This window comes from Hipposideros armiger, unplaced genomic scaffold (genome assembly GCF_001890085.2).
Source record: "Hipposideros armiger isolate ML-2016 unplaced genomic scaffold, ASM189008v1 scaffold_17, whole genome shotgun sequence".
NCBI lineage: Eukaryota > Metazoa > Chordata > Mammalia > Chiroptera > Hipposideridae > Hipposideros > Hipposideros armiger.
The window spans coordinates 2,551,293-2,577,274 of NW_017731367.1; the positions used below are offsets into that span (position 1 = coordinate 2,551,293).

General features: G+C 51.7%; 1 protein-coding gene across 1 annotated transcript in view; it reads left to right on the forward strand.

The window, feature by feature from the left end:
* Positions 1-638: 638 nt before the first annotated feature.
* MROH2A (maestro heat like repeat family member 2A) overlaps positions 639-25,982 on the forward strand; it is a 40,569-nt gene continuing 15,225 nt past the window's right edge. Inside the window, exons 1-23 of the mRNA XM_019628269.1 lie at positions 639-720; positions 946-1,127; positions 2,326-2,457; positions 2,667-2,829; positions 5,061-5,159; positions 6,091-6,242; positions 6,791-6,934; positions 8,060-8,152; positions 8,342-8,420; positions 8,506-8,619; positions 10,898-10,974; positions 11,346-11,465; positions 11,793-11,903; positions 13,868-14,015; positions 15,067-15,107; positions 15,547-15,688; positions 15,944-15,996; positions 16,435-16,542; positions 20,712-20,831; positions 21,070-21,192; positions 22,358-22,510; positions 23,696-23,818; positions 24,810-24,889. Of these exons, the coding sequence (XP_019483814.1) occupies positions 639-720; positions 946-1,127; positions 2,326-2,457; positions 2,667-2,829; positions 5,061-5,159; positions 6,091-6,242; positions 6,791-6,934; positions 8,060-8,152; positions 8,342-8,420; positions 8,506-8,619; positions 10,898-10,974; positions 11,346-11,465; positions 11,793-11,903; positions 13,868-14,015; positions 15,067-15,107; positions 15,547-15,688; positions 15,944-15,996; positions 16,435-16,542; positions 20,712-20,831; positions 21,070-21,192; positions 22,358-22,510; positions 23,696-23,818; positions 24,810-24,889 (2,639 nt within the window). The remainder of the gene's footprint in view (positions 721-945; positions 1,128-2,325; positions 2,458-2,666; positions 2,830-5,060; positions 5,160-6,090; positions 6,243-6,790; positions 6,935-8,059; positions 8,153-8,341; positions 8,421-8,505; positions 8,620-10,897; positions 10,975-11,345; positions 11,466-11,792; positions 11,904-13,867; positions 14,016-15,066; positions 15,108-15,546; positions 15,689-15,943; positions 15,997-16,434; positions 16,543-20,711; positions 20,832-21,069; positions 21,193-22,357; positions 22,511-23,695; positions 23,819-24,809; positions 24,890-25,982) is intronic.

The following is a 25,982-nucleotide window of genomic DNA, read 5'->3' on the forward strand; positions in this document are numbered from 1 at the left end:
CTGCTGATGTTGTTAAGAGCCCCTTGACAGGACTGTGAGAGTTGCTGAGGTGGACTTCTGATTAATCTTTAGTTTTCAGAGTCTAGAAAAGTGGGAGGGAGGGCCCACTAACCAAGTGTCTTAGTTATTTTTTGCTGTGTAACCAACTGCCGTAAACTTAGTGGCTTCAAACAACACCCATGTATTATTTCACTGTTTCTGTGGGTCAGGAGTTGGGCACAGCTTAGCAGGGTCCTTTGCTTGGAGGCCCACAGGCTGCGCTCGGGGCTGCCGGGCTGCATCCTTCCAGGACTTGGCACCTCCCCTCTCCCAGTTGTGGACAGAATCCCGGTCCTTGTGGGTACGGTACTGAGGCCTTGGATTCCTTGCCACATGGCCCCCTCCGTAGGCACCTGACGGCATGGCCGTCACTTCTCAGGGCTAGAGGGAGAATGCTTTTCTCCAGTCTGCTAAAATGGAGCCTTAATGACATAATGTGATCATGAGAGTGGCTTCCCATCACCTTTGTCATATTCTATTGGTTAGAACCGGATGGGATTATACAGGGTGTGACTCACTGGAGGTCATCTTAGACTGTGCCGGTCCATACAACAAGTATTTTACAAATCTTGTTTACCTCAAAAGAGCCTGAGGAAGAGATGGCAGAAGCAGCCATCGACTCAAATGAAGACCTGTCAGAGGAAACAGAGGACCTGGAACCTGTGGAGCAAGATGATGGTGGTAAAAAAGTCACCCACGTCCTTGCATCCCATCTTGACCACTAACTCCTTGAGGGCTAGTCCTAGCTGAGGCCTCAGTTTCTCCATCTGTACAGTGGACAGGGAGGTCCCTGTCCAATCATGTCACAGGTGGAGCTAAGGCTGTGCAGTGTCAGTGAGGCTAGGGCACAAGGAGCACCTCGTGGTGGGTCACCTCAGCACCACGCCTGTGCCACCTTTGTCTCAGGTACTTTCCAACAAGTCACAAACCTCCTCAACATCATGGACAGTGAGTCAGCAAAGACGGACACTGATGGGGCAGGTCCCGACATGCGGAAGGCGCTGGCCTCGGGGATAATCACGGAGAAAGCCAACACCGAGCCTTGTGTGGTGATGAACGCTCTCATCCGCTGCCTGCAGGTGCCGGAGGTAAGGCCTCCTCTCCAGCAGCTGCTTCTCGGAGGCCAGCCGCTGCGGCTGTTTGTGCATCCCTCCTTGAGTGTGCTTTGAAAAATCTAGAGCATGCATTCTCAATGAGGAATGCTGCCCCCAAATGGGTAAAATTGGTTCTTGGGGGGTGGCTGAAGAAAAACCTTACATTTTTATGTATAAAGCAATGAGATGTATACAGCCCATAAAGAGATACATAATATATATGTGGTATTAAGGTTTTGGAAGGGGAGAATATTAGGGGAAAAAATGTCTAAGAGAGAGAGAGAAAGGGAGAAAAAGGAAGCAATGATTAACATTGGTCTAGAGGCATTCGACTGAACAGCTAAGGCCACAGAATTCTCTTCTATCCAGGAGTTTTCATGAGGAATCTCTGATTAGCATCTTATAAGCCTCTGTTACTTGTTATACCAAGACTAGGAAAGCAAGACTGACTCTCCGTAATGGATTTCACTAGTAGAACATATATTTAGGTGAATTCCTCCCTTCTTGAGGTCATCAAATTTGCTAAGTCTCTGGACTATTGGGTAGTTACTTTATTACCACCTGGGAGAGGAAGCCATTTTCCCAGAGGGCTTTGCAGGCACTGGCCCTCATTCCTTAAGAGTGGCTGGTCGTAACCGATTAAATGATTGTTCTCAAATACCACTCTGGACTCGGCCTGGGTTGCACAATTTCTTTGTTCAATCCCATTCTAAACCACGTCATTTGTAATCATGATAAGCCCTATCTAGGCATCAAAATAGAGTCAGTGGAACATGTCCTGGCCTTGACAGCTCCCTCACAGGGCAAAGGGCAGGGTGAACCACCCTCTTGGACTATCAGTTGAGCCAGTGCCAAGTTTGTGGAGGACCTCGTGTGCTGACCGTCTGACCCTTGCCCTGCTGAGCGTGCCAGGCTGAGACGAGGGAAGAGAGGACAGATTTGCAGGCCACGCTGACAGGGCCAGTTGGAGGCGTCAGATTGGGGGAGGGAAAGGTTGCTGATGAAGATGGGGGAGCCAGGGTTTAAGGCTTGGGCAGTTTGAGGATAGGGGACCCAGGCCCAGGTGGGGTATATAGGAAGAGGACAGGTGCAAGGCGGTAGACGGTGCACTGTGTGCTCAGGCAGGGCTGGGTCTGTTCTTGGCCCCACTGCCCAGTCCAGGGCTTCCCCACCCACCATACTTGTTTCCCAGATTTCCACCCAGCGCAAAGTCAACATTTACAACATCCTCCAGGAGATTATCCAGCAGGAGGGGGAACTGGAGGAGCCGTGTGTCCAGAGGCTGGTCGCCATCGCCTCCCAGGAGATGAGGGAGATCTCTGAGGTAGTGGGGCCCTGGGCTCCATCGGGGTTCCACCCCACTGCCAGCCCTGGACTGGGCTGTGGGTAGGCATGGCCTGGGATGCCCAAACCCTTGCCCAGTTATCTCACAGGGAGAGGGAAGGCTTAGCCCCTGGGAGCCCAGGAGGGCGGGAGAGTTTTCACGAGGGCCCAGCTGGTGGTGGCACCATGCGTCCCTCTCCCATCCACCAGATGGAAGGCTATTTGAGGGCAGAGGTGGCTAGTGACACTCTAGTGTCTCTGTCCCGAAACCACTTCAGCTTGGTCATGTATGAGCTGCAGCACCACCTCAAACCCCTCGACCTCACGGATGAATTTGTCATCGTCACCCTGGCGAAGCTGGCCCATGGCAATGGTAGGGCACGTGTGTCCTCAGCCCCAGCTTCTGGCCCCTTCGGGCCGGCCTCGGGCTCCCTCCCAGTCTTTGCCTCTCTCCGTTTCTGTTCTTGTCTCTGCCCCATGCCCTCCGTTTCTCTCTTGCCTTATCTTTCTCTGGCATTCCTTTTTTCATATCCATGTGTCTTTCTCAGCTGTTAAGATTCTCTCTCTCTGTTTCTGCCTCTCGTGTTGGTCTCTATTCCCCTGTTATTCCATCTCCTCCAAACCTCTCTCTTTCCTCTCTCCATCTCTGGCTCCATTTTTGTCATCCCCCTTTCTCAAATTTTCTCCTTTCTCTCTCGTTCTCTCTCCGTTCATTCCACAAACAGGCACTGAGCTCCTGCTCCATGCAGGGACTGTGGTGGGTGCTGGGCCACATGCATGGTCTCTGCCCTCATAAAGAACCATAAACAAGAAAATAGGTGATCACAATCTGAGATGATGGGTGTGAAGAGATCAGGATGAGGGGAGAGGACCTCTTCCCTGTCAGGTCCTCATGGAGGTAGTGATATTTCAGCTGTGACCTGAAGGGTGAGCTGCTGCGTGAAGAGCAGGCTGGGGGAGAACCTTTTGCACTAAGAGATCATCACGTGCAAAGGCCCTGAGGCAGGAAAAAGCTTGCTTTCTCTGAATAGCTGAGAGGTCACTGTGGCTGGAGTTAGAGAGTGAGGGGAAGATGGTATAAGATGAGGTTGGAGAGTTAGGCAGGCCGAGGTGGTACAGAGTCTGGCAGAGTCTGGGCGACAACTGAGGGTACTAGAAAGCCATTGAAGGATTTTAGGCTGCAGGCTTCCCTGATGAAACTTAGGTCCCAGGAAGACCATTCTAGCTGCTGTGTGGATGGAGATGGATTGGGAGATGTGTAAATGTGAGGTGACGTTGGCTCGGGCTGGATTGCATTTGGTGAGCTGTGGACAGATATGAGATCTAGACGGGGCTCTGGTCGATGGGACTGCTGATGAGTTGTGTGCAGGAAGAGAAGGAGTAGGAGGGACCAAGAGCAACTTCCATGTTTCAGGTCTGAGCAACTGGGTGTGTGGTGGGTTCACTTCCTGAGATGGGAAACACGGGAGAAAGAGAATTTGGGGGCTCAGATAAAAAACCTCATTTGCATATACTGAGTTCCCACTCCTCGTGAAGTGTCCAAGTGGAGAGGCCATGTGGGGAGCTGGTGTGTGGATGCGAGTACAGAGTGCAGGTCTGGGCTAGGCCTTCCTACCAGGGGCCCTTGGACTGACCCCGAGAGAGTGAAAGTAGACAGAGAAGAGAAGAGAGTCAGCACCCAGCCTGGAGAAGCCGCAGCACTGGGAAGGCTTAGGGGGATGGGAAGGGAGTGGGGAGGTCAGGATGGTGTGTTGTCGTGGGGCCTGTGAAGACGAGCGTGATTCAGAGAGGGTCCAGGGGCCAACGGTGACCCTCCTTGCAGGGGGGTCCAGTAAGATGAGGCTGGAGAAGGCCTCTTGGCCAAGGAGAGTTTCGTGGCACGCCGGGGATGGGGGCCTGGGAGGGCTGGAGAGAGATGGGAGGATCAGTGCTCGCTGTAAGGGGAGAGGAATGACATGGCAGCTGGGGGGCTGGCGGGGCAAGGGAGGGCGGAGGCAAGACAGCCAGGACAGAGGGGCAGGTGGAGGGGAGACCGGAAGGGCCCAGCCAGGGAAGGAAAGCCTGAAGGTGAGTTGGCGGGATGGGGGCTCCCAGCTCTAGTGGAGGTCGGGGCTCAGGGGGAGTGGAGAGGGTCTGCCAGCAGTTTCTCTTCCACGTCTTACCTCTCGCTTATCCCGTCTGTTTCCTTTCTTCTGTGTGCCCATTGCCATCTGGCAGTCCCTCTTTCTCACTCGCTGTTTCCCTGTTTCTTCATTCATCTAAGAACATTTGTGGGACACCCAAAGGGGCCAGACATCTTTCCGCGGGGGCCGGACGTTCTCTGAGAGCTGGCTGTGTCTCCTCTCTTTCCTGCTCTTCCCTGGGGCCCTGTCGGGGCTCTTTCTCCTGTCCCCCCCCCCGTTCTGCCCCCTCCTCTTCTCTCCCCTTTGCCCACGTATAGCTCCCTCTTTTTCCCTCACACGGACTTCCACACCATTTCCTATGACCCCAGTGGTGCAAAGGGGTTGGTTGCCCTGGCTTGCGATGGGTGCGGCAGGGGCCGGGTTGTCCGCCCCGCCTTCCCCCTGCTGACCCCTCCTCCCGGCGGCCTCTCCCCCACCGCAGTGTTTGAGTTCATGCCCTACATGGGCATTACCCTGGCTACCATATTCACAATGCTGAGACTCGCCAACGAAGCCAAGATGCGCCAGGTGATCTGTAGTGGTACGTGTCCCGCGTGGGCCTGCAGGTCGGGCCCCGATCAGGGTGCTGGAGGGGAAATAGGGGCACGGAGCAGGTGGAGGGGCTGTTGAACAAGAGGCAGGCTGTTTGTTTATTCCCAAACATTTGCTCCGTCTGCCACTTTGTGTGGCTTCTGATTGGTTCTCTGGGAGGGAAAGGTGGCTTCGAGGGAGGCAGCCGTCCCTGTGACTGGATTTAGCGTGCTCTGTAGTTAAGCATTTGGGGAGAAGGCCAGAGGAGGGTGCTAGGGTTTATGGGAGATGGAGATCAGGGGAAATGCCCCCATGTTGGGCCTGACTTGGGCAGGTCTTCGATGCTCTCTACATCTGATCTCCTTGCCCCAGGTTTTTTTGTGTGTGTTTTTTTAAGCTGAGCCATCCCGCCACCGGTTGGCAGCTCAGCGGCTGCTCAGCTCAGGCCGGGAATCGAACCGCTGTTGCTCAGAACTCACACTCTTGAACGAGCTCTTAACCAACTGAGCCACTCGGCCGGCCCTTAGGTTTTGATTATGTAATGTTTACATGGTCCCCAAGTCCCTGACACCTGAGAAAAGTGGGGCAAACTCTGCACTGGAGTTCCCAGGATGTTGGTAAACAGTCATACTCTAGGTCCCACCCTTGACCGCTATCCGTGAATCTCAAGTGACGGGGCCTGGACACACCTGTGTGCTTAACACCCCCTTGGGGGTATCTTTCACATATAGGTGTATGAGATAGAAATTAGAAGGCTGTGAGGGATCGGAAGGGCAGAGAGGGAGGGACACAGAGGGAGTTTTCCTGGGCTGTCTTTGGCCATCTCAGTACCCTGCTAGCTGTGGAAGTGTGTGAGCGCCCCCTCCCTCCTGGAGAAGGTGGCTTGGGAAGGCTTTGTGCTGCTTCCTGCCCCTCTGGGCTCACCCCTCTCCCTACGGTAGCCATAGAGACCTTCTGTGAGACAGTGCAGTTCTACCTGAAGCATCTGGAGGACAGTGTGTACCCCGTGATGACCGAGGAGCAATTTGCTGTAAAGCTCTTCCCAATGTATCGCTATTTTGTGACCGTGTGGCTGAGGAACCAAAACCCAGAGGTGAGACACGCCCTTCTCTAGGGGGCCCTGCCATCCCCCCAGGTCACAGCTCCCCGGCCTGTGGGGCTGGAAGGGATGAGGCACCACTGGGTCCAGCATCACTCCCGGAACCCCAGAGAGACAGCAACTTGACTAGTGGCAGAACTGGGAGCTTGTGACGCTAGATGCATGGGCCCTGGCACCTCAGGAAGCCAACGTGATACAGCTGTTAGACAAGGGGCGTGTTACCTGCATGCAGGTGCTCTCCGAGCGGTTCACCTATGGGAGCTATCTCCATGCCAACGCTATGCTGTAGGACTGTTTTACAAATGGGAAACTGAGGCACAGAGAGGTTTAGCTCTTGTCCAAGGTCACCTACATGACAGAGCCAGGACTCATGGGGACAGCCTGGCCTCAACCTGCCCACCAGTGAGGCCTCGGGTGAGACCTCCCCCTACTTCCAAGGTCCCCTGTATCACATGTCCTTGCTTCTGTGGACGGGGCTGACATCCCTGGGCCTTTCCATGGGTCCTGGGTCAAGGAGTCCAGAGACCCCGCTCCTATGGTAGGTGAAGCTGGCGATCATCAAGTCCCTGAAGCCCATGCTGAACCTGCTCCTGCCCAACGATGACCTGCGGGAACAGGTGTACGACTACATCCCCCTGCTGCTGGCAGAGTACCAGAGCAACCTGGAGGCCATCTTCATCACACAGGTGTGGGCTAAGCAGGTGACCACCTGGGCTGAAGACTCGGTTCTCATGTGTCCCAGGGGGTGTCACCTGGGTGGAAGGTGGGATGTCAGATATTTTGACATCTGACAGCAGACTCAACATTTGTAACCTATGAGGGGCCATAGGGCCTGTCACTTTTAAGGTTTTTGGGAAAATGCTGCTGTTCCAGGTAGAAGGGACACGGTTCCAAAGGGTCTTAGGGGCCGTAGCGAGGCTGTGGTCTTTGTATTAGTGTCCTAGGGCTGCTGTAATAAAGGACCACAAGGCGGGTGGCTTAAAACAACTGACATTTATTCTTTCATGGTTCTGGAGACCAGAAGTCCAAGGTCAAGTGTTGGCAGGGCTGCACTCCTTCTGAAGGCTCTAGGGGAGAATACTTTCTTGCCTCTTCCAGCTTCTGGTGGCCCCAAGCATTGCTTGGCTGTGGCAGTGTCGCCCCAGACTTGCCCTTCATTTTCACATGGCTTTCTTCTCTGTGTCCTCCCCTCTCTTCTTAGAAGAACACCTGTCATTGGATTTAAGACCCGCCCTAAATCCGGGACGATCTCATCGGAGACCCTTAACTAATTACATCTGCAAAGTCCCTATTTATAAACCAGGTCACATCCTGAGGGTCCAGGGGGACATGAGTTCTGGGGGGACACCCTTTAAGCCATGACAGCTTTTAACCCATGTGGTGTAGAGCTGTCGCAGGGCTCTGAGTGGAGGTATGTCTTGGGCTGACGTATACGTATTGTCCAGTGGCCACTCATCTACAGATGAGGCGTGGTCCTTACCTGTACAAGCAAGGAGAAGAAATGAATGTGATGGTTTTAGGGAGCCACCTGTAGATCATTCTGGCTAGAGAACGGGATTCACCTCCAGGTGACTAGGAGAGAAAGGTGAAGACAACCTAGAATGTCACACTCGGTGGCCTAGCCCAGTGCTTGCCCAGCTCCACTGTGCACAGGAAGTGCCTGGGGGTTGGTTGAAACACAACGTCGAGTTCAGCAGGTCTGCAGCGTGGCCCGAGAGGCTGCATTTTTAACCACCCTGAGTGGCAACGGTCTAGAGTGTGACTCTGTATTAGTAGAAAGTCACCTGCCTCCATCTGCCTATCCGTGGCAGGTCTTGAGGCAGATCTTGGACATGTCGGTCATCACCAGCACCCCCGTCCCCCAAATGCAGCTAAACACCATTTTCACGGAGCTGCACGTCCAGGTGAGGCCAGTGAGCTTGGCTGGGCATGGTAGTCTCAGGGTGGAGCAGCAGGAAGTGGGCTGCAGCTGGTGGCATGACCCACCAGGGCAAAGGGGAGATGGTGGTGGAGCCCCCGTCTCTCTCATATACACCTGCATCCTGCTGTCCAGCTGTGACCTCACTCGCCTTCCCTGCACGCCCCCTCCCCAGGTGTGCACCAAGGCCCCTGCCCAGCAGCAGTACAGCAGCCAGAACCTAATGGAGATCGTACACTGCTTCATAGCCCTCGGTGAGGCTCTGTGCGCCGGCCCGGGCTGCCTCCACCCCTCGCCCTGGCTCCGTGGGCATGACTAAAACGGTCCTTCCCCCTGCAGCCCGCTCCTACCCCAAGGAGCTGATGAAGTTCTTCCTCAGCCAGGCGGAGATAAGCAAGGAGGCCACCCGCCTGGGGACCCTGACTCTGATTAGGGCAGTGGTGAGCGCAGATGGTGAGCGCGGGCAGGGCGGCGGGTGGGGCCAGGGGAGGCGGGCCTCGTCCATGTCTGCACCTCTGTCACTTCCTCTTTTGTGGACGTTACTGAGTGGGCCAAGGAGCACAGCTCTCGGCTGCTTCACGTGTTCTATCCTTGAACCTAACCAACACCATGACCCACCCTCCCCAACCCCAACCCTCTCTTTAAACCTTGAGTCTCAGCTTCCACGTGAGTCTGAATTTCAAACTGTTAACCTGAATCCTAGTGCTAACCCCAAAGCTAAATCAAAAGTGAATATGAGGCCTAGTTATATCATGTGGGTAGAGCCCTAAAGCCTCATTGACCCAATACCCAACCTTAGTCTGAACCCCTGATTCTAAATCCCTAAGTCCAAACCTAGCCTTGATATCAAAAGGGAAATACTGTCCCCAACCAAGGCACTAGCTCAGACAGCATGTTTTGAACAAAGGCGCCCCCTGCTGGCAGCATGCGGCCCTGCATGTGTATGACCTGAGAAGAGCATGGGTGGCTTCCTCTGTTCAACACTTCAACTGGGTGCCTTTGTGCAGTGCGCAAACTGGGCAACTGTATGTGAAGGACCTTCTGTTGACAGTAAACCCTCTATTAAAGAAACTCAAACGTAAGCAACAGCGAGACCATTTTTACCTATCCGATGGGCAGAGATGATAATGACTAGAGTTGGCCTAGCCATTTTTCTGTAAAAGTCCAGATAGTAAAAATATTTTCAGCTTTGCAGGCTATATGGTCGCTGTGACAATTACTCAACTCTGCCACTGTAGAGCAAAAGCAGTCATAGACTGCAATGTGTGGCTGTGTTCCAATAAAACTTTATTTACAAAAACAAGCTTTGGGCTGGATTTAGCCTGCCCACTTTGCTAATCACTGGTCTAGAAGAACAAGTAACTAGCTTCTTATGCTTCATTGACAGGGGTGTAAATTCATAAGGAATTCTCAGTTGGACGCTCAGTTGGTTAGGGACCAAAACCTGGGCTCAGCTATCCAATTTTTTGTCAATTGTCTGAAAGAGATAATTGCCCAACGGTAATTGGACAAAGATGTTCATTATAACATTATGCATTAAAGCAAAACAGAAAAAAACCTGAATAATCTTCTATAGGGAATTTGTGGAATAAATGATAGTACATCTGCATAATGAAATAGTATACAACCATTAAGAGTGTAGTCAATGTACACTTTTTCATGAAAAAGCTGCCCTCTATAGATTAAGTGTACCAATACAGCATGGGACAGTATATATTGCATGACCTTGGCTATTTGAAAGAAATCTGTATGTTTATTTATGCAAAAAATTAGAAGGACACACCAAAACTATTAACAGTGGTTATCTTTTATTTTAGTTTTGCAGTGAATATATGCTATTTTTATATGCCGAAGAAAAGTATCATTCTCTTTAGTGCCTGATTACCTGCCACCCTCTATCCCATCCTCATTTTGTCCTCTTTTCCCTCCACCAGCATTGACTTCCAGTCACATCTAGCCTTGAGTATAGCATCAACCTGGGCGCCTAACTCTAATTCTGTCCGTACCAGATCCTTCCAGAACCTTCTCATGGTGGCGCCTTCTCACCTCCCTTAATCTTCCTCCTTTTTTAAGTGGGTGTGCTGTCATCAGCTCTACAACTAGCAAACACATAGCAGCACATCTTTGTGTGCCAGGCACTGTGTTAGCTCATTACTGCTCCCAGCAGCTCTGTGAGTGAGGTACTATAATTATCTCCATTTTACAGGTAAGGACACTGAGGCACAGAGGGTCTAAGTAATTCACCTGAGGTCACACAGCTGTGATGTGGCAGGGTCAGGATTTGCACCCGGGAAGCTTGGCACTGGAGCCCAACTCTCCACAGTTGTGCTTTGCAGCCTCCATGTGCCCACTGTGTGCCCAGCACTGTGTGTCCAGCTGAGGGTAGTAAAGAGCTCTTAGGTTGAGACCCCGCTTTTCAAGGAGAGTCCAACTGGATTCAAAAGAGACACACAAAGCAGAGGCCAAGGGAGCAAAGCATAAGCACATTGCCCCCTGGGTTGGGGGACAAGGGGTTGGGGGGATTGAGGGGACAGAGGGGCTTCTGAGGGAAGTGCCCCTCAGCATTGGCAGTGAGTTGGAAGCTCTCAGGAGGCTGTGACGTGGACAGACCACCCGACGCCTGGCTCCCTGTGGAAAGTGGCGGGCTGGCCTGTCTGGGTAAGGCTCCGGGCATCTGCTCAGCTCCCAGCCCTGAGGCTGGTGGCCCTCCAGGCCGGTTTTCCTCTTTCAGAGCCCAGAATGAATATCAAGACCATCTACCTGGCCATCCGGGTGGTCAAGAACACCCTCTCTGACACGCGCTCCAAGGTAACAGGGCCGAGGCCGGCAGGGGCTGGCGCTCGGGGATCTCCGCAGGGAAGCAAAGGGGAGCGGGAAGGGCAGCCTCCCCTCACGGGCGTGGCCTTCGCTCCTCCCCAGCTCTGTGGGTGGAGGCTGGCCCCTTCAAGTGTTGCCTTTTGATGGAAAACCTAGCTTCCTGGTCAGCACTGAGTAGGGCTGGAGGAGAGCGAGGCCCATCGAAGCCGTGGCCCCACTGTCACTCTCACTCTCACCAAGGGTACAGGGGCCCTGAGGCCCCTTCCCGCCAAGAACGCCCCCAATTCTAGCTGCCTCGTGCCAAGCCCCCCACCCAGGAGCCCACCCCAACCCCCAGCGTGCCTGCCGCCCTGTCCCCTCAGGTGAGGATGGCTATTCTGCGTGTCATCGGCCAGCTGGTTCTGTCTGGCTTCCAGGAGCGGATCAAAGGCTGGGGCCTGAAGTACGTGTCCATGCAGCTGACCCTATCCACCTACAAACTGGTGAGTGGCCCTGACATGCAGACCATGGAGCCAGCTGGACTTTGGAAATAGTTTCCAAAGCGCTGGAGAAAGAGTGTACCTGAGCCTGACTCTGCGCGCACCTACAATCATGACACGAGTACATAGACACACGGTAAACGGCAGGTAAAGATGGGTGCAACCGCACAGGCCGGAACCTAGAAAATACAGAAAGAGATGCGCAGCCTGAGCGTGCTGGAGCGCCAGTATCTGGGCATCGAGCCCCGTGGGGGTGAGGAGACCACACCCAAAACCACAGTGAGCCCCTTGCCAGCCCACAAGTGGGGACCCCTTGGTTCTGCATTCCAGACAAATCGCCGGGAGAGCTTTTATCAGAAGGACCTGGAGGAGAAGATGGTCCACAAAGTCACCATGGACACTGTGAGGATCATAACCTCTTCTGTCAGTGGGATGACCAACGTGAGTGAGCCCCGGCCACCTGCCCACTGGGCTGGCACGCTGTGCTGACGGCTCGTGTCCGCACTGCCCAGGCTCAGGGGAATGGCGCATGCCAAGAGCCCTGCCTCTCCCAGTCCCGCTGCCTGGGATGCCTGGGGGCCCCGATCTTCCAAGTCCCTGAGCTCTCATCCTTCAGGATCCGGTTCCAGAGGCAGGTCCTTGATGAGAGCTTAGAGCCCCCAGATGCTAGGACAGAGCCTGGCACACAGTAGGCCTCAATACGTATCAGTTGACTTATTGCCTGAAATGTGTTTGTTACCTTAGAGCCCCTTCAGTCCAGGTGTGTGTGTGTGTGTGTGTGTGTGTGTGTGTGTGTGTGTGTGTGTGTGTGTGTATGTGTGTGTGTGTAAAGAAATGATTTTAGTGGTTTAATTCTGAAAACATTCAGTGAGTTCCTACTATATGAAAGACATGACAGCGTATACCAGAAGGGCTCCGTATGATTGCAATACACTGTGACATAGCAATAAGATAGGAAAAATTTACCATGACAGCTCAAGGAGCATGTCATGGTCCATTAAGTGAGGCCACGGGCTAGATGGCCCTATGCAGTGGCAGCTTGTCTTAATAACAGAAATAATGAGAATGATTGCTACAATCCGCTGAGCACCGCATATAGAAGGTGCTATGAGGTGTGCAACAGGTAGAATCTCACTTAATGATCCCTCAAACCCTATGAGGTAGGGTCTCTTATTATTACCTTGTTCTTATAGATGAGGAAGCTAAGGCTCAGAGAGACGTTAATTTGCTCCAGGCCTTGAAGCTGGTAAATAGCGGGGCCAGGATTAAAATGCTCTTTTCTGTTCACCATGCTGCCTCCCCGGGGGAACCCAGGAGCTGGGGATTCTAGTCCTGGCAGCTAGAACAGGCCCGAGTGACAGCACTTGTTAGTTGGTGGCACAGGAGCCTCGTCCCAAACTCCCGGGAGTGTGGAGTGAGGCTAAGGGGGACCAGGATTAGCGGGGGGTGTTCAGTGATCATCCATGGAGAGGGGAGATGGCTGGAGGGCTGGAGACACAGCTGCAAGAATCTGTTTCAGTCAGCGTCCTCCAGAGAAAGAGAACCAGTAGGACATACACGCGCACACACCCAAACGCGACACAGACACGCACATGCACACACAGAAACATACACACAGACATGCACACACATGCAGACACCCAAACACACACACAGGCACGCACACACACCCAAACACGCACATAGACACACACACATGTACACGCACACACACCCAAACATGCACACAGACACACATGCACACGCATGCACACACATGCACATATTTTCTATTTATTTCAAAGCATTGTGCTATGAGGTTGTGGGAGTGGCAAGTCTGGAATTTGTAGGGCAGGCTAGTGGGCTGGATATCTTCCTCCTCAGAAAAACCTGCTTGGTTTTTTTCCTCTTTAACGATGGTATAAAGTCCACCCACATTATTGAGGATATTTTCCTTTACGGATTATGGACTTTTGTCACATCTACAAACACCTTCACAGCCACAGTTAGATTAGTGTCTGACTGAATGACTGGGAACCCTCACTGAGACAAGTGGAGACATAAAACTGACCATCACAGTTGGCAAACACAGCTGGGTCGTCTGCCCAGTGTGCACCTCTCCAGGATTTGGGGTCAGAGGGAGGACAATGGTGGCAGAGGACGTGATGGGTGTGGGGCTGGTGTGAGGTCAGCATGGAGAGAGCTTGGGCAACCAGTACTAGCTGACTCCCTCGGCCATATCGGGTGGGGGCCACTTAGATGGCCCTGACAGAGAGCGGGGTTGGCCGCGGAGCCAGTCATGGCAGAGGCAGTCAGCGGTGGGGGCGTGGTTCTGGAGAACTGGCGAAGCCTACACTGTGGGGGAGCTGACTGATAGCCTCGCGTGGCCATGGGACACCCCAGCTAACCCCAGCCCCTCCCCCCAGGAGTTTTGGGTTCGGCTTCTGTGCTACATCATGGAGACGGACTTCACTGAGGCCTTGACCCCTATCTGCATCAGCCTCACCAACCTGGTGGAGCAACAGCTCCACACCAAGGACGTGGAGGCCAACGTGGCTGGCAGGAGCAGACACGGTGGGCAGCATCCCTGGGCCATCTGGTGGGTTTGGACAGGTGGGCCACTCCGTGTTGTGGTTTCCCCCCCTCCAGGAAGCTTCAGGAGTCCAAACAGCCAGGCCAAAGGCCCGCCCTGCCATATCTGAGGGGGTGTTAGCGTCGGGCTAACTTTCTCTGGCAGCTCACTCCTATCCCCACACCCCTGGTCCAGAACACAGGCCCAGCTCCCACCCTGCTGAGGGCCTGGCTCAGCCTCTCTCTGGGCTTCTGTGAGCCAGCTGGGGGAACTGGAGGTGTCCCGCTGAGTCCTCTGCAAATCACCCCATCGGGGTCCCCCCGATTGAGCACTGTTAATATCAAACTTTCAGAAAAGTGACTAGACACACCTACATATGGAGTGACACTGCTGTTCCAAGGGGGCTTCTCTCATGGGCTGGGGACTTGGTTGGATGGGCATGGCTGGCAGTGGGGGTGATTTGGGGAGCCTTTTAGGACCCAGGGACAGCAAAGGGTGGAGCTTGCTCAGAGCAACCAACTAGACCACCCCCTGCGGTTCTCCTCATGCCCCGATCTCCCCTCACACCCCCTACCCCACTCTGGGCCTGAGTCCTCGCCTGCCCCGCCACACTGCAGCTTCTCAGCAGCCCTGGTCCTCCCTTGCCCTGTGGTCCAAGCTCTGTGCTTGCTTCTTATGGACTCACTGACTCCCAAAGCCTGCGGTTGGGTGGAGGTGGGGGGCAGGTGCTTGACTACTGTTGGCTCAACAGATGCCAAGGTTCACAGGAGGAGACAAACGCTCTCATGGCAGGTCCTGGTGCCCGCTAAAAAGTGGGCGTATCCTGAAAATAGCATCTTCTATACCCCAACGCATAGCACAGTTCTCCACTCTTCTCAGGAGAAGCCAAATGATGTTCTCCATGGAAAATCCCAGTGTAGACCCACTGTCCATTATGCGGACAATGGGGTGGCGTTGGGGAAACACCTCCCAGAGTAAAGCCCCCTTGGGGACTTGGGGGTACATCCTGGTTCAGGCCAGGAGCTTCAGTAGGGATTAACTCTTCTTCCTCAGTGGACCTGCCCGCGCCCCAGAAGCTGCTAGCCCGTCTCCTGGTGAGTGGCTTGCCTGGGCTGTGCCCTGGACTGGCTGAGGCCATGTCCTGTGGCGTTCTCCCTTGGGCTTCCCAGAGCCCTAAGAGGGAGGAGAGAGCTGGATGCTTGGCACGACAGAGCCTTCCCGGTCCCCGTTGTCCCTCTCGGGTAGATGTGTCAGGGATAATGTGCTTGGACCTGCTCTCAGATTCCTCCACTCAGCCTTTGAGCAGCCTCAAAACATCCCCGGGACAATGGCCTGCCTGTCCCCCAGGGTGGGCTCAGTCCTACACCCACGTGTTCTCCTCCCCGTGTGGACTCTGGACACTAATCTATGTGTCCAGATAGGTTGGGGTGGGGAGGGGGCCCGAGGCCTTGTCCCCCATCTCCTTTCTGGGAGCATGGTGCCCGGGGCCGCACAGCCCAGGCAGCGCCCCCCTGGAGTCTTGGTGCCCTCCAGGTGCTGATATCGTCCCCCTACAAGGGGGAGGGCCGCGGGATAGCCATGCTCAACCTCCTGAGGACCCTGAGCCACAGCATCGCGCCCGCCATGGCTGACATGTGGGAGCTGGAGATCCCACTGCTGGTCAAGTACCTGGAAGGTGAGGTGCCCAGGGTGCCCACCCCCGGCCAACTGCCCTCAGGCTGCACAGACTGGGCTGCTGATCATGTGGCTTGAGCAACAGGAGCTGAGGTTTGAGGTGGACCAGCACAGCCTGTTTTGGTCCTTGGCAAGGTGGGGTGGGAAAGGTGGTGTGGTGAGCCCACCCATGAAGGGCTTCGCAGGCCCAAGCTAAGCAGGTGTCCCAAGGGGGAGCAGCAGCAGAGAGTGGCGTGGGTGACCCTTCTTTCTGCAGAACATACCGAGTTTACTTGGAATCAGAAGACCTGGGAGGACAAGCTGATTCAGGTAAAGAGGTGACCCAGCCTGCTGAGGCCAGGGTGGGGAGAGGGGCAGAGGTGACAGGAGGGCACTTGGGAGGGTTGGCATGTGGGGAGTTTGGGAGGCCCTATAGGACACATTCTCCTTCTGTCAGAAGACTTGAGGGTTAGCAACCATGTCCACAGCTATACCTACCAGCACGGGAGAACAAATCAAGTGCTCAGGAAATAAGCATGGGGGCGGGGGGAGCGGGTGACCCTCTTCCAATCAGCCCCCAAGCCACAGCCGTTTCCCAGACCCACAGGGCCACTGTGGGTCTGTGAACGTTAGCGCTGGATCAGGGCTTTATGGTCAGGTGGTCCAGAGATTGGAAAAGGGGCTGGAGAAGGCGGGGGGGGGGCGCCACTGCTCCAGGTCACACAGCCCTCCTGGAGCGCTGCCCGCCAATGTCTCCTGTCTCCCCAGTTTCTGAGAAGCTCCCTCAAGAAGACTCAAGGTTCCAACTGGAGTCTTCGTCTGAGCAAAGAGCTGAACAACCAGATTGAGAGCTTTGACAGCCCCTCTCTGGAGAAGGTTGGTCTCCACAGCGTCAGGGCAGTTTAAACAGGGAGGGGACTCAAGGGATGTTGGAGCGCAGAGGGTCACACTGCGTGTGAGAGCAGCTGCACCTGCCTGCAGAGTCCTGGGAGGAGAGGGGGGTGGTCCAGGCTAGTGAGTTTTAGTTTTTTGTTTTTCTTTAAGAACCTGCTTTGTTGAAGCTGGGCTCTCTCCTTCCGTCACCAGCTTTCCCATCCTTCTCACTTTACTCTCCATCTGAAGATACATCATAGCAGAGTCCACAGGCAAGGACTGAGATGTCTGAATAGGTTTTGGTAAATAGTTAAAAGGGTGAGAATGACACTGAACCACGGAAAGCTAGAGAAGTCACCAGGTTTTAGCTCAGCAGTAAAGATAAGGCCTGCAGAGGGGAAAATAAAGAGTGCGCAAGCTGGGGTTTGGAGCTGGACTCCCAACTGTCCCTACCCGCACCTGACAGACTGCTGGGTATGTTTTCTTACACCTGACTCATCCAGATACGGGATGACCACATGTGTGTATTTCACCATGAAAAGTTTTTGACAAAGCTGTAAACACATTTGAAAGAAATCAGAGAAGGTCTCAATCAATGGAAAGCATCCCATTATTCATGGATTGGAAGATGATGCAGTTAAGATGCGACACTCCCCAAATTTATCTATCATAACTCCAGCAGGCCTTTTCTTTCAGAGTTTTATAATGATCTTAAAATTCATATAGAAATGCAAGGGGCCCAGAATAACCAACACAGTTGTGATTAAAAAAAAAAAAAAGAACAAAGTTGGAGGGCTCAAACTTTGCAATCCCAAGACTGTTTACATATGACTGCAGTAAACAGGACAGTGTAACCCTGGCACAGGATAGACATATAAATTAATGGAATAGAACGGAGAGTCCAGAGATAAACCTCACTTTTACTGTCAATTGATTTTTGATAAAGGTGCCAAGATAATTCAATTAGGAAAGAACACTCTTTTCCACAAATGATACTGGGATGACTACATATCGCCTTACAAAAGAATGAAGTTGGACCCCTTCCTCACAACATACACAAAAATCAATTCAAAATGGATCACAGCTGTACATAAAAAAGCAAAACTAAGAAACTCTTAGAAGAAAACAGGTGTAAATTTTCTTGACCTTGGCTTGGGCAAAGTCTTCTTAGATATGACACCAAAACCACAAATGATGAAAGAAAAAAATAGATAAATTGAACATCATCAAAACTAAAAACTTGTACACTGAAGATAGTACCATAAAAAAGGTGAAAAGACGCCCCAGAGAATTAGAGAAAATATTTGCAAATCAAGTCCCTAAGATGCATAAAGAACTCATAACTCAATAATAAAGAGACAAATAAGCCAGTTAAAAACAAGCAAAGGATCTAATAGTTCTTCAGATAAGATACACAAACGGTGAGTAAAAACATGAAAAAATGTTTAAGATCATTAATTTTAGGGAAATGCAAATTAAAACTATAATGGGGGTACTACTCTATACACACAAAGATGGCTATAATAAAAAAGACAGATAATAGCAAATGTTGACAAGAATGTGGAGATGTTTAAACCTTCATATATTGCTGGTGTGAATATAAAATGGTGCAGTAGCTTTGAAAAACAGTTTGGCACTTTCTCGAAATGTTAAATATAGAGTTAACATGTGACCTAGCAATTCCACTCCTAGTTATATGCCCAGGAGAAATGGAATCATATATCCATACAAAAACTTGTACACGAGTGACCATAGCAGCATTACTCATACAGCCAAAAAAGTGAAAACAACTCGGGTATCTTTCAATGGATGAGTGGATAAACAAAATGTGGTCTATCCACACAATGGATACTCTTTAGCCATAAAAAGGAAAAAGGAATGAGATAAAAAGGTTGACATTTGAAAATATTTTGCCGAGTAAAAGAAGCCAGATGCACAGGAACACAAAAGATCATATAATATATGATTGTATTTATTTGCAACGTCAAGAATAGGCATCTCCGTAGAAACAGCAAGTGGATTGGTGGTTGCCAGAGGCTGGGGTAAATGTAGGTCGACTGCAAATGGGTACGGGGTTTCTTTCTGGGGTGATAAAAATGTTCCAAACTTAAATCGCAATGATGGCTGCACAATTCTGTGAATATCCCATTGAATTTGTAAACTTTAAATAGGTTAATTTTATGGTATATGACTTATATCTCAATAAAGATGTTTAAAAGAAGGTTTGTACAGGTGTCAACTAAAAATCGTGTTTGTTCAAATATACACCCTTTATAGGTAAATATGTAAAATAACAAATAGTACATTATATCTTACAGATATTTTCTGTAGCTAAATGCTGTAAATTTGCAGGTATAAGTTCTTATCAGATGTCAATTTAAGGCCAGATGTCCATTTGAAAGAACATTGTATATAGTATTTAATAAGCAAATGCATACAGTTTAACCATATTATAATAACTCACCTAACGTAAGGAAAGTAAATAAATACATAGAATTTTATTGGCTCAGATAACTTTAAAAGGCACAATTAGAAACAGCAGCTTAAGGAACTTCCTCAGCACCCTCCCAAGCTCTTCCCAGCTAGACTGCATCCTCCAGGTGTGGGCAAGATGGCTACCTGTAGTCCAGACTTATAACCCCGGTAGATGGAGCCAATCTCATTCCAAAATTAATATGCAGAAATCATTATCTTCCTATATACAAATAAAACAAAAATGCAATATAATGAAAACAAATCCTATTCAAAGGAGCAGTGCAATGTAAACTATATAATCAATATATATTCAATCCTAAAATATTGACTACATGAAATAACGTGAAACCAATGTGAAGACCACAAAATTACAAGGAGAGGCAGGGAAGCTAAAAGAAGCCCTAATAAAACAGACACAGTAGCTCTTGTTCAGAAACAGGAAGTCTCAGTGTTGACCGTTGTCCTCAAATTAATCTGCAATAGAATTTACAGTCAAATTCCCAAAAAGGAGTTTTTTGTGGAAATTTGACAATTTTCTAGAATTTGACAAGATTATTTCTAAGTTCATCCGAATGAAAAAAAATGTAAGAGAAAAGCTCATTGAAAACGAAGCACAGTAAGGAAGGCTTTACCGTCCCAGAAACATCAAAGAGTTAAGTGTACAAAATAAAACTGTGGGGCAACCAGAATATATTGATGAATATTTTTATAATCTTAACATGGAATAGGCCTTCATATGCATGCAAAGAAACCAAGAAACACAAAGGAAAAGAAAGACACTTGCCCCTCTGAAAATAAAATTTTTCTGTGTGACAAAACAAAATTACCACGAATAAAATCAAAAGGGACATGAGACGTTGGGAAATGCCCAGCTGGGATTGATCGGCCAGTGGAGTCTTCCGATACGCGATGGTGAGAAAGGAGCCCCAGAAGTATAACTAGTGCACTGTTCTGCTCACCTGAAGCTAATTCAAAAAATCAAAACCGAAAAAAGAGAAACGAGCCTCAGATTGCGCCTGATTTTACTTCCTGGTTCTGTCGCTTCCTGCTTATTGTCTCACCTCCAAATACAGCCATTGTAGTTACCACCTAGAGTTGTTGTGTGGAGTAACTGAAATAATATACTAAATAGATACTAAATAAATAATATACTAAATAATACATAAAATAATATATAATAAACAAACAATATGTTTGTTTTTGTTATTTTTCCAAATATACACACAGAGTTCTTACAAATAAAAAATTAAATAGAAGAAATAACCCGACAGAAAACGGGGAAACAATATAAGACAGAAATTCAAAGAATGGATGGATCATGAGAATATGCAAAAGTGATCAACATGATTAGTAAAGAAGCAGACAAAATGCAAATGTCCCAGCTCTCACTGATAACGTTCTATGTGGGAGACAGTGGGAAAATAGGTGCTTTTAGATATTTTGGCAGGAGTGTAAGTAGGTTCAATTTACATAGGAGAGAAACTTGGCCCCCACTATCTATAATATGCTCGACCTTGTACAGTCCAATCCCCCCAGAATAGCCTGAGTATTTATTTTTAAAAACATGTAAAATGCATAGATATCTGCACATTAAAACAACAACCAAACAAACCTGGAGGAAATAGTACGCAGCGAACTCCCCCACGCAGCGACCCCTGGGGGGCTGAGTAGGAAACCCTCATCCTCTGCCTCCCCAGGGCTTCCTGTACCGGGCCCTGGGCTTCACCTTGGCCACAGGCCTGGAGGCCGACAAGGTGGAGGTGCTGCTGCTGGAGCTGCTGTACAAGACGGACTATGGCAATGACTTCGACCGGGAGGTGAGGGTGCCCTGCAGCCCCCTCCTATCTGCCAGAGCCCTCTGGACCCTCAGGGAATAAGGCATGTGCGTGCCTGTCTGTATGTGTGTGCATGCATGTGCCTGTGTGTGCCTATGTGTGTATACACGCATGCATGTGTGTGTGTACTTGTCTGTGCATGCATGCATATGCATGTGTGCGGTCTCCTCGTTTGTCCCTTGCCTGCCTCCTTACCCCAGCTGGCTGGGTCTCCCCGCAGGGCGTGATTCTGTGCTTTGGCCTGTGTGCCCGGGGCCAGGTGAACACTGTGCTGAACGTGCTCCATGACTTTGAGGAGAGGATCCAGGAGTCGGAGCAGTCCTGGCAGATCGGCGCTTGGCGGGTAAGGCACCCTCGCTCCACGACTAGGTCTCCCAGGGCCTCTCAGCAGTGCTCTCAGCACCCAACCAAGGTTCTTACTCAATCACAATAAGAAATCCCCTCTGTGAATCCTGCTGCCAAAGGACTGAGATCGGAGGCTGCCTCCTGCCAAGCTTTTGCTGTTGGGTCATCTAGAGAACACAGAGGGGGCCTTGCCAGGACCTAGTACTGCAGAGTCGTCCTGGACTTTTGCTACTCAAGATGGGGGCGTCCCTGGGTGCTGGCTGGGAATGCAGGGTCCCAGGCCTCACCCGGACCCACTGGATCTGAAGCTGCAGATGCTTTCCACGTGTTGGGAGCTCTGCCTCAGTGAACCAATGGGGCTGGGACGGGGGGCTATAATGCCCACTGTTGTGTAGACGAGAGCACTGAAGCTTGCCCAAAGACACGCAGCTGGCCAGCAGTGAAACCAGGAGTTGGACCCAGGCAGCCTACGGCTGGCCTCTGGTAGACTTCCTGCCACAGGGCAGGCGCCACAGCCTGGCTGAGCCCCCTCGTAGGCAACTGTCTGAAGTCACTGATGCCTCAGGCTTTGGCCTTGACCTTGGACCCTTGCCCCGGGGTCTGGCAGGTTGGATGGAGAGAAGCCGGAGTGTCCCAGGCTTCTGCCCCAGCTTCTCCACAGAGCAGGATCTGAGACCCGAGTGTCTACTCGCAGCCTGGCAGGGCTTTGGTGCCCCTGTCCCTCTTCCACGTTGGGTTTGGTGGCCTCCAACACCTCCTCCCAGCAGAGCAGGGCCGAGGCTCTCTGTTCCCATGGAACCCCAGCATCATGAGAGCCCCTGGCCCAGAGCAGGCACCCAGCAGGTGGAGGTATGAAGGAGCAGGCAGCCAGCTTCCATGTAGGGCTGTCCACACGACCCACCTGCTCTCAGCTTACAGGGGGTCCTGGCCTTGGACTGACTTGCTCACTGCTCTACGCCGAGGGCCTGGCATGTCGTAGGTGCTCAAAAAAGAACCGCTGAATGAAGGAATAAATAAATGAGTATTTCAGGCACCTTCAGCTGACTCAGTGGCTCTTTTGGTCCTGTGACCGGAGACCATCCACGTGCAGCCGGGGCAGACCTGCTCTCTCCTGGGGGGGCCTAGCTGAGCAGTGCTTCTTCTCCTTCTCACTGACCTCGCAGGAAGACCATCCCTGGAGGCGGGAAACTGTGAAGGGCGCCCTCATGGTGATATACAGCTGTGTGGCCACATACTGCCACCCGCAGATGCTCCTCACTCACGTGGACAACCCTCTTACTAAGAAGATCATTCACCACTACACCAGCAGCTGCCAGGTGACCCCAGGATGCCACAGACCCACATCCAGGCTGGTGGAGAGTTACCCTGCATCATTTTCTGGGTAGTAATGAAGCCAGGAGTTGGACCCAGGCGGCCCATGGCCCACATGGGGACATCCAGGAGTCCTACCTGATGCCCAGCATTTGGGAAACCCATTGGCCCTACCTGTGCTATTCTCTGCTGTAGGGGAGAGTGGGGGACAGCCCTTTTCCCGAGTGCTGGGAGGGGCGAGCATGCGTCCCCAGAAGTCACGGGATGAGCCCTCCTCTTTCCAGCCTTTCTCCCTCTCCCTTCACTTCTGCCCCCACCCACCCCCAGACACCTCACCCAAGCCCTGTCTGTCGTAAGCGACAAGAAGTAGGGTTGTCTTCAGAAATGCAAAGGGTCTAGCTACTTCCTTGGAATAGCAAGGAGGAGAAAACACAGAGAATAAAGCAAACATTATTTTATATTATTATTATTAGTTTTTAAAATTGTAGTAAAAATACACATAACATAAAATTAGTCATCATTAGTCACGAACCCTTTTTAAGTGGCAGTAAGTACATTCACATAGTTGCGCAGCCATCACCGCCATCCATGCATCTCCAGCACATCTTGTAAAACTGAAACTCTGCACCCATCGATCTACTGCCCATCCCTGCCCCCTCGGCCCCGGGCACCCACCACCCTCCGTTCTGTCTCTGTCAATCTACTCCACGTACCTCATAGAAGGGGAATCACACAGTATTTATCCTTCTGTGTCTGCCTTACTTCACTTAGAATAAAGGCCCTCAAGGGTCATCTGTGTTGTAAAAGCAACTATGATTGAATCTCAATAGCTTATTCTGCCTCTTTGGTGACACCCAGGGCTCGCTGCCCCCTGGTGAGCGAAGCTGCTCACTGACCGCTGTGGCCCTCGGACACAACTGTGGGGGGTGGGCCTGGGGGAGGCAGCACCTTCCCCGGAGCCCTGGAGCCTGGCCCTCGTCCCCGCCGCGTGGCAGATGCTCTGTCAGGTGGCTGAAGGACAGAATGAGGCCAGCCATCCCTCTGAGCGCCCCTGACACTGGCTCTTCCTCAGTGCAGAGGAAGGAGCGTCCTTATGTGGCTACAGGGTCTGGGAGTCGGGGCTGTGGCTCGGGACCCCCAGGGTCACTCACACATGCTCCTTCCTTCCCCCCATCTTGATCCGGGCACAGGACATCTTCCTCAAAATGGCCTTCATGAAGAGTGTGGTGCAAGTCACCAACGCCATCAAAAACGTCAAGGACCTGGGGGACTTTCAATTTGCCCAAAAAACGACTCTTACTGCCATTATAATGGTAAGCTGGGTGGGGGCGTCCTTGGCCCTGGGAGGTCCTGGGGTCTAACTCTGCTGACTGGCTTCCATCTTGTCAGAGGTTTTCAGAATTCTTGAGGGCATCTGAGGGACACGGGGGTGGAGGTGAGGGGTACAGAGTCTCTGAAGCCCCTTTCTGTCTCAGTTCTGCTTCTATCCAGCTGTAGGAGTTCTGAGTATGACATTCCTGTATCTGATAAGGGGCTTCATGGCCAGGAAACAGGCTCTGTGGTGGCCCTGAGGTGACTGGTTCAGCGCTGGGAGACAGAGGCTGCAGGGGTCAGCCCTGTTGTAACCCCAGTGTTTCTCCACAGGAGAGACCCAGGGGGTAGGGGTCTGCTGCAGGCAGGGCTTAAAGCTACTTTTGCACAGAACTTTGGTAAGATCTAGAAAATGTCAACTGCCCAAAGGCAAGAAGCAGAGACAGGGACTGGTGGAGTTTGGGGAGAGCCAGTGTCCCTGTCTCCAGACCTCCCCATTCCCTTACAATGCCTTGCCCCTGGAAACTGCTCCAGCTGTGCTGGAAGCAGCTCTGGAAGGAAGTGAGATGTGGGTGGAAGAGGAGGCATGGAGAAGGAAAGGAACACCCATCTGGCTCCCGTTCTGGGCCAAGAGCCATACGCATGTAATTTCACGCCAGCCTGGCACAGCCCTGTGCAACAAGCCACTGAGTCCTCGTGCTCCGTGTGAGGGGACTTGGGCTCAGGCAGGGGACATGGTTTGCCCAAGGATACCCACAAGTAAGGCCACCTGAGCGAGAAGGACAGGCCCGCCTGGAGCCCCACGCCTTCCACCAGGTTTTGCCGCCTCCCGGAAAGTGTCCAAGGCCCACTGACCCTAAAGGTCAGGTCTTCCTGGCACTGCCCCTGGGTAGTGCTGCCACCGTCAGGGTCACTGTGGGTGGAGGGCCCCTCTCCTGCCTGGACCGGGGCTCCGGGTGGCCCGGCAGCTAACTACCCTGCTGGGTTGGGCAGGCGATCATCAAGGCGGAGCCGACCCACAGCCTGGCTTCTCCCGTGCGGACCATGGCGATGGATGCGCTCTCGCACCTGAGGTGAGCGCGGCCCCTTCCCGTGCCCCAGGCACTTCCCCTGGGTGAAGGCAACGTCTGAGACCACCCCTCAGGGCTCATTGTGTGGCTGCCCCTACTTGACCCTCCCTGGCTCTGGCTCTCCCAGGTCAATGGGCTATCCGAGAAGATGGGGGATGGCTTCCACCAGCTCTTGCCCATACTTCTCAACAATATTTCAAGTTGGGCTCTTTTCCTTGGGTTGTGGGGTGACTGCCAGGTGGGTGGGCTGCTCTTCAGTCCATTAGATGTTTTAGCAAGAAGTCACGCAGTGACACTGAATAGCACAGCAGGGACATGATATCTTTCCAGTTGGGTTGGGCTCGGTCAAGGAGTATATTTATTGACACAATATTGATACAATTAAACTAAGTATTATAATAAGTAATAAATTACCCGAGGTTGCCTTCCTGGAACTGTTCATGCATCGGTGGGGACCGGGGAGCAAGAAGAAGCTATGTGTTTATAAAATTCGTGTTTGAAATGGTTGGGTCATTTCTAGGAATCCTTCACCAATGTGGGGCAGATTCATCATTTATGCTCATAGCAGAACTCCTTGTTGTTTTACAAGGCAGCACATAGACAGATTTTAAATAAATGTCACAAACATCCCTTCAGGGACTTGGAGAGAAGACAAACACATACACAAGGAATTAGAGGTCAGAGCTGAGTGTTTATAGGTGAACAACTACAAAAAAACCTAAGGCCAGAAAAAGGGGGCTACTAACAAGATGCAATTCAGTTGCTGTAACAGGAGCTGTAAAAAAGAGTTTGACTTCTGACCTGGGCTTAGACAAAATATGTGGATTTGGGTAGCAGCTGGAAGCTCCCGGCAAGGCAGAACCCCTTTGGGGGGGCAGGACTTCAAAGTTAAAGCAGGATGGTGGCTCCCAATCCTGGAGGCACAGTGGAGTCAACAGGGGTGACTTTTAACAATATGGATACCCTGACCCCACCCTAGACCTTTAAATAAAGATCCCTGGAGCCCGACATGGCCCCTGGGGCCCTTAAATTGTAATATGCACCTCAGCTGATAACTGTTGATTAAGGGATGGAGGATAAATGAGCTACGTGTATC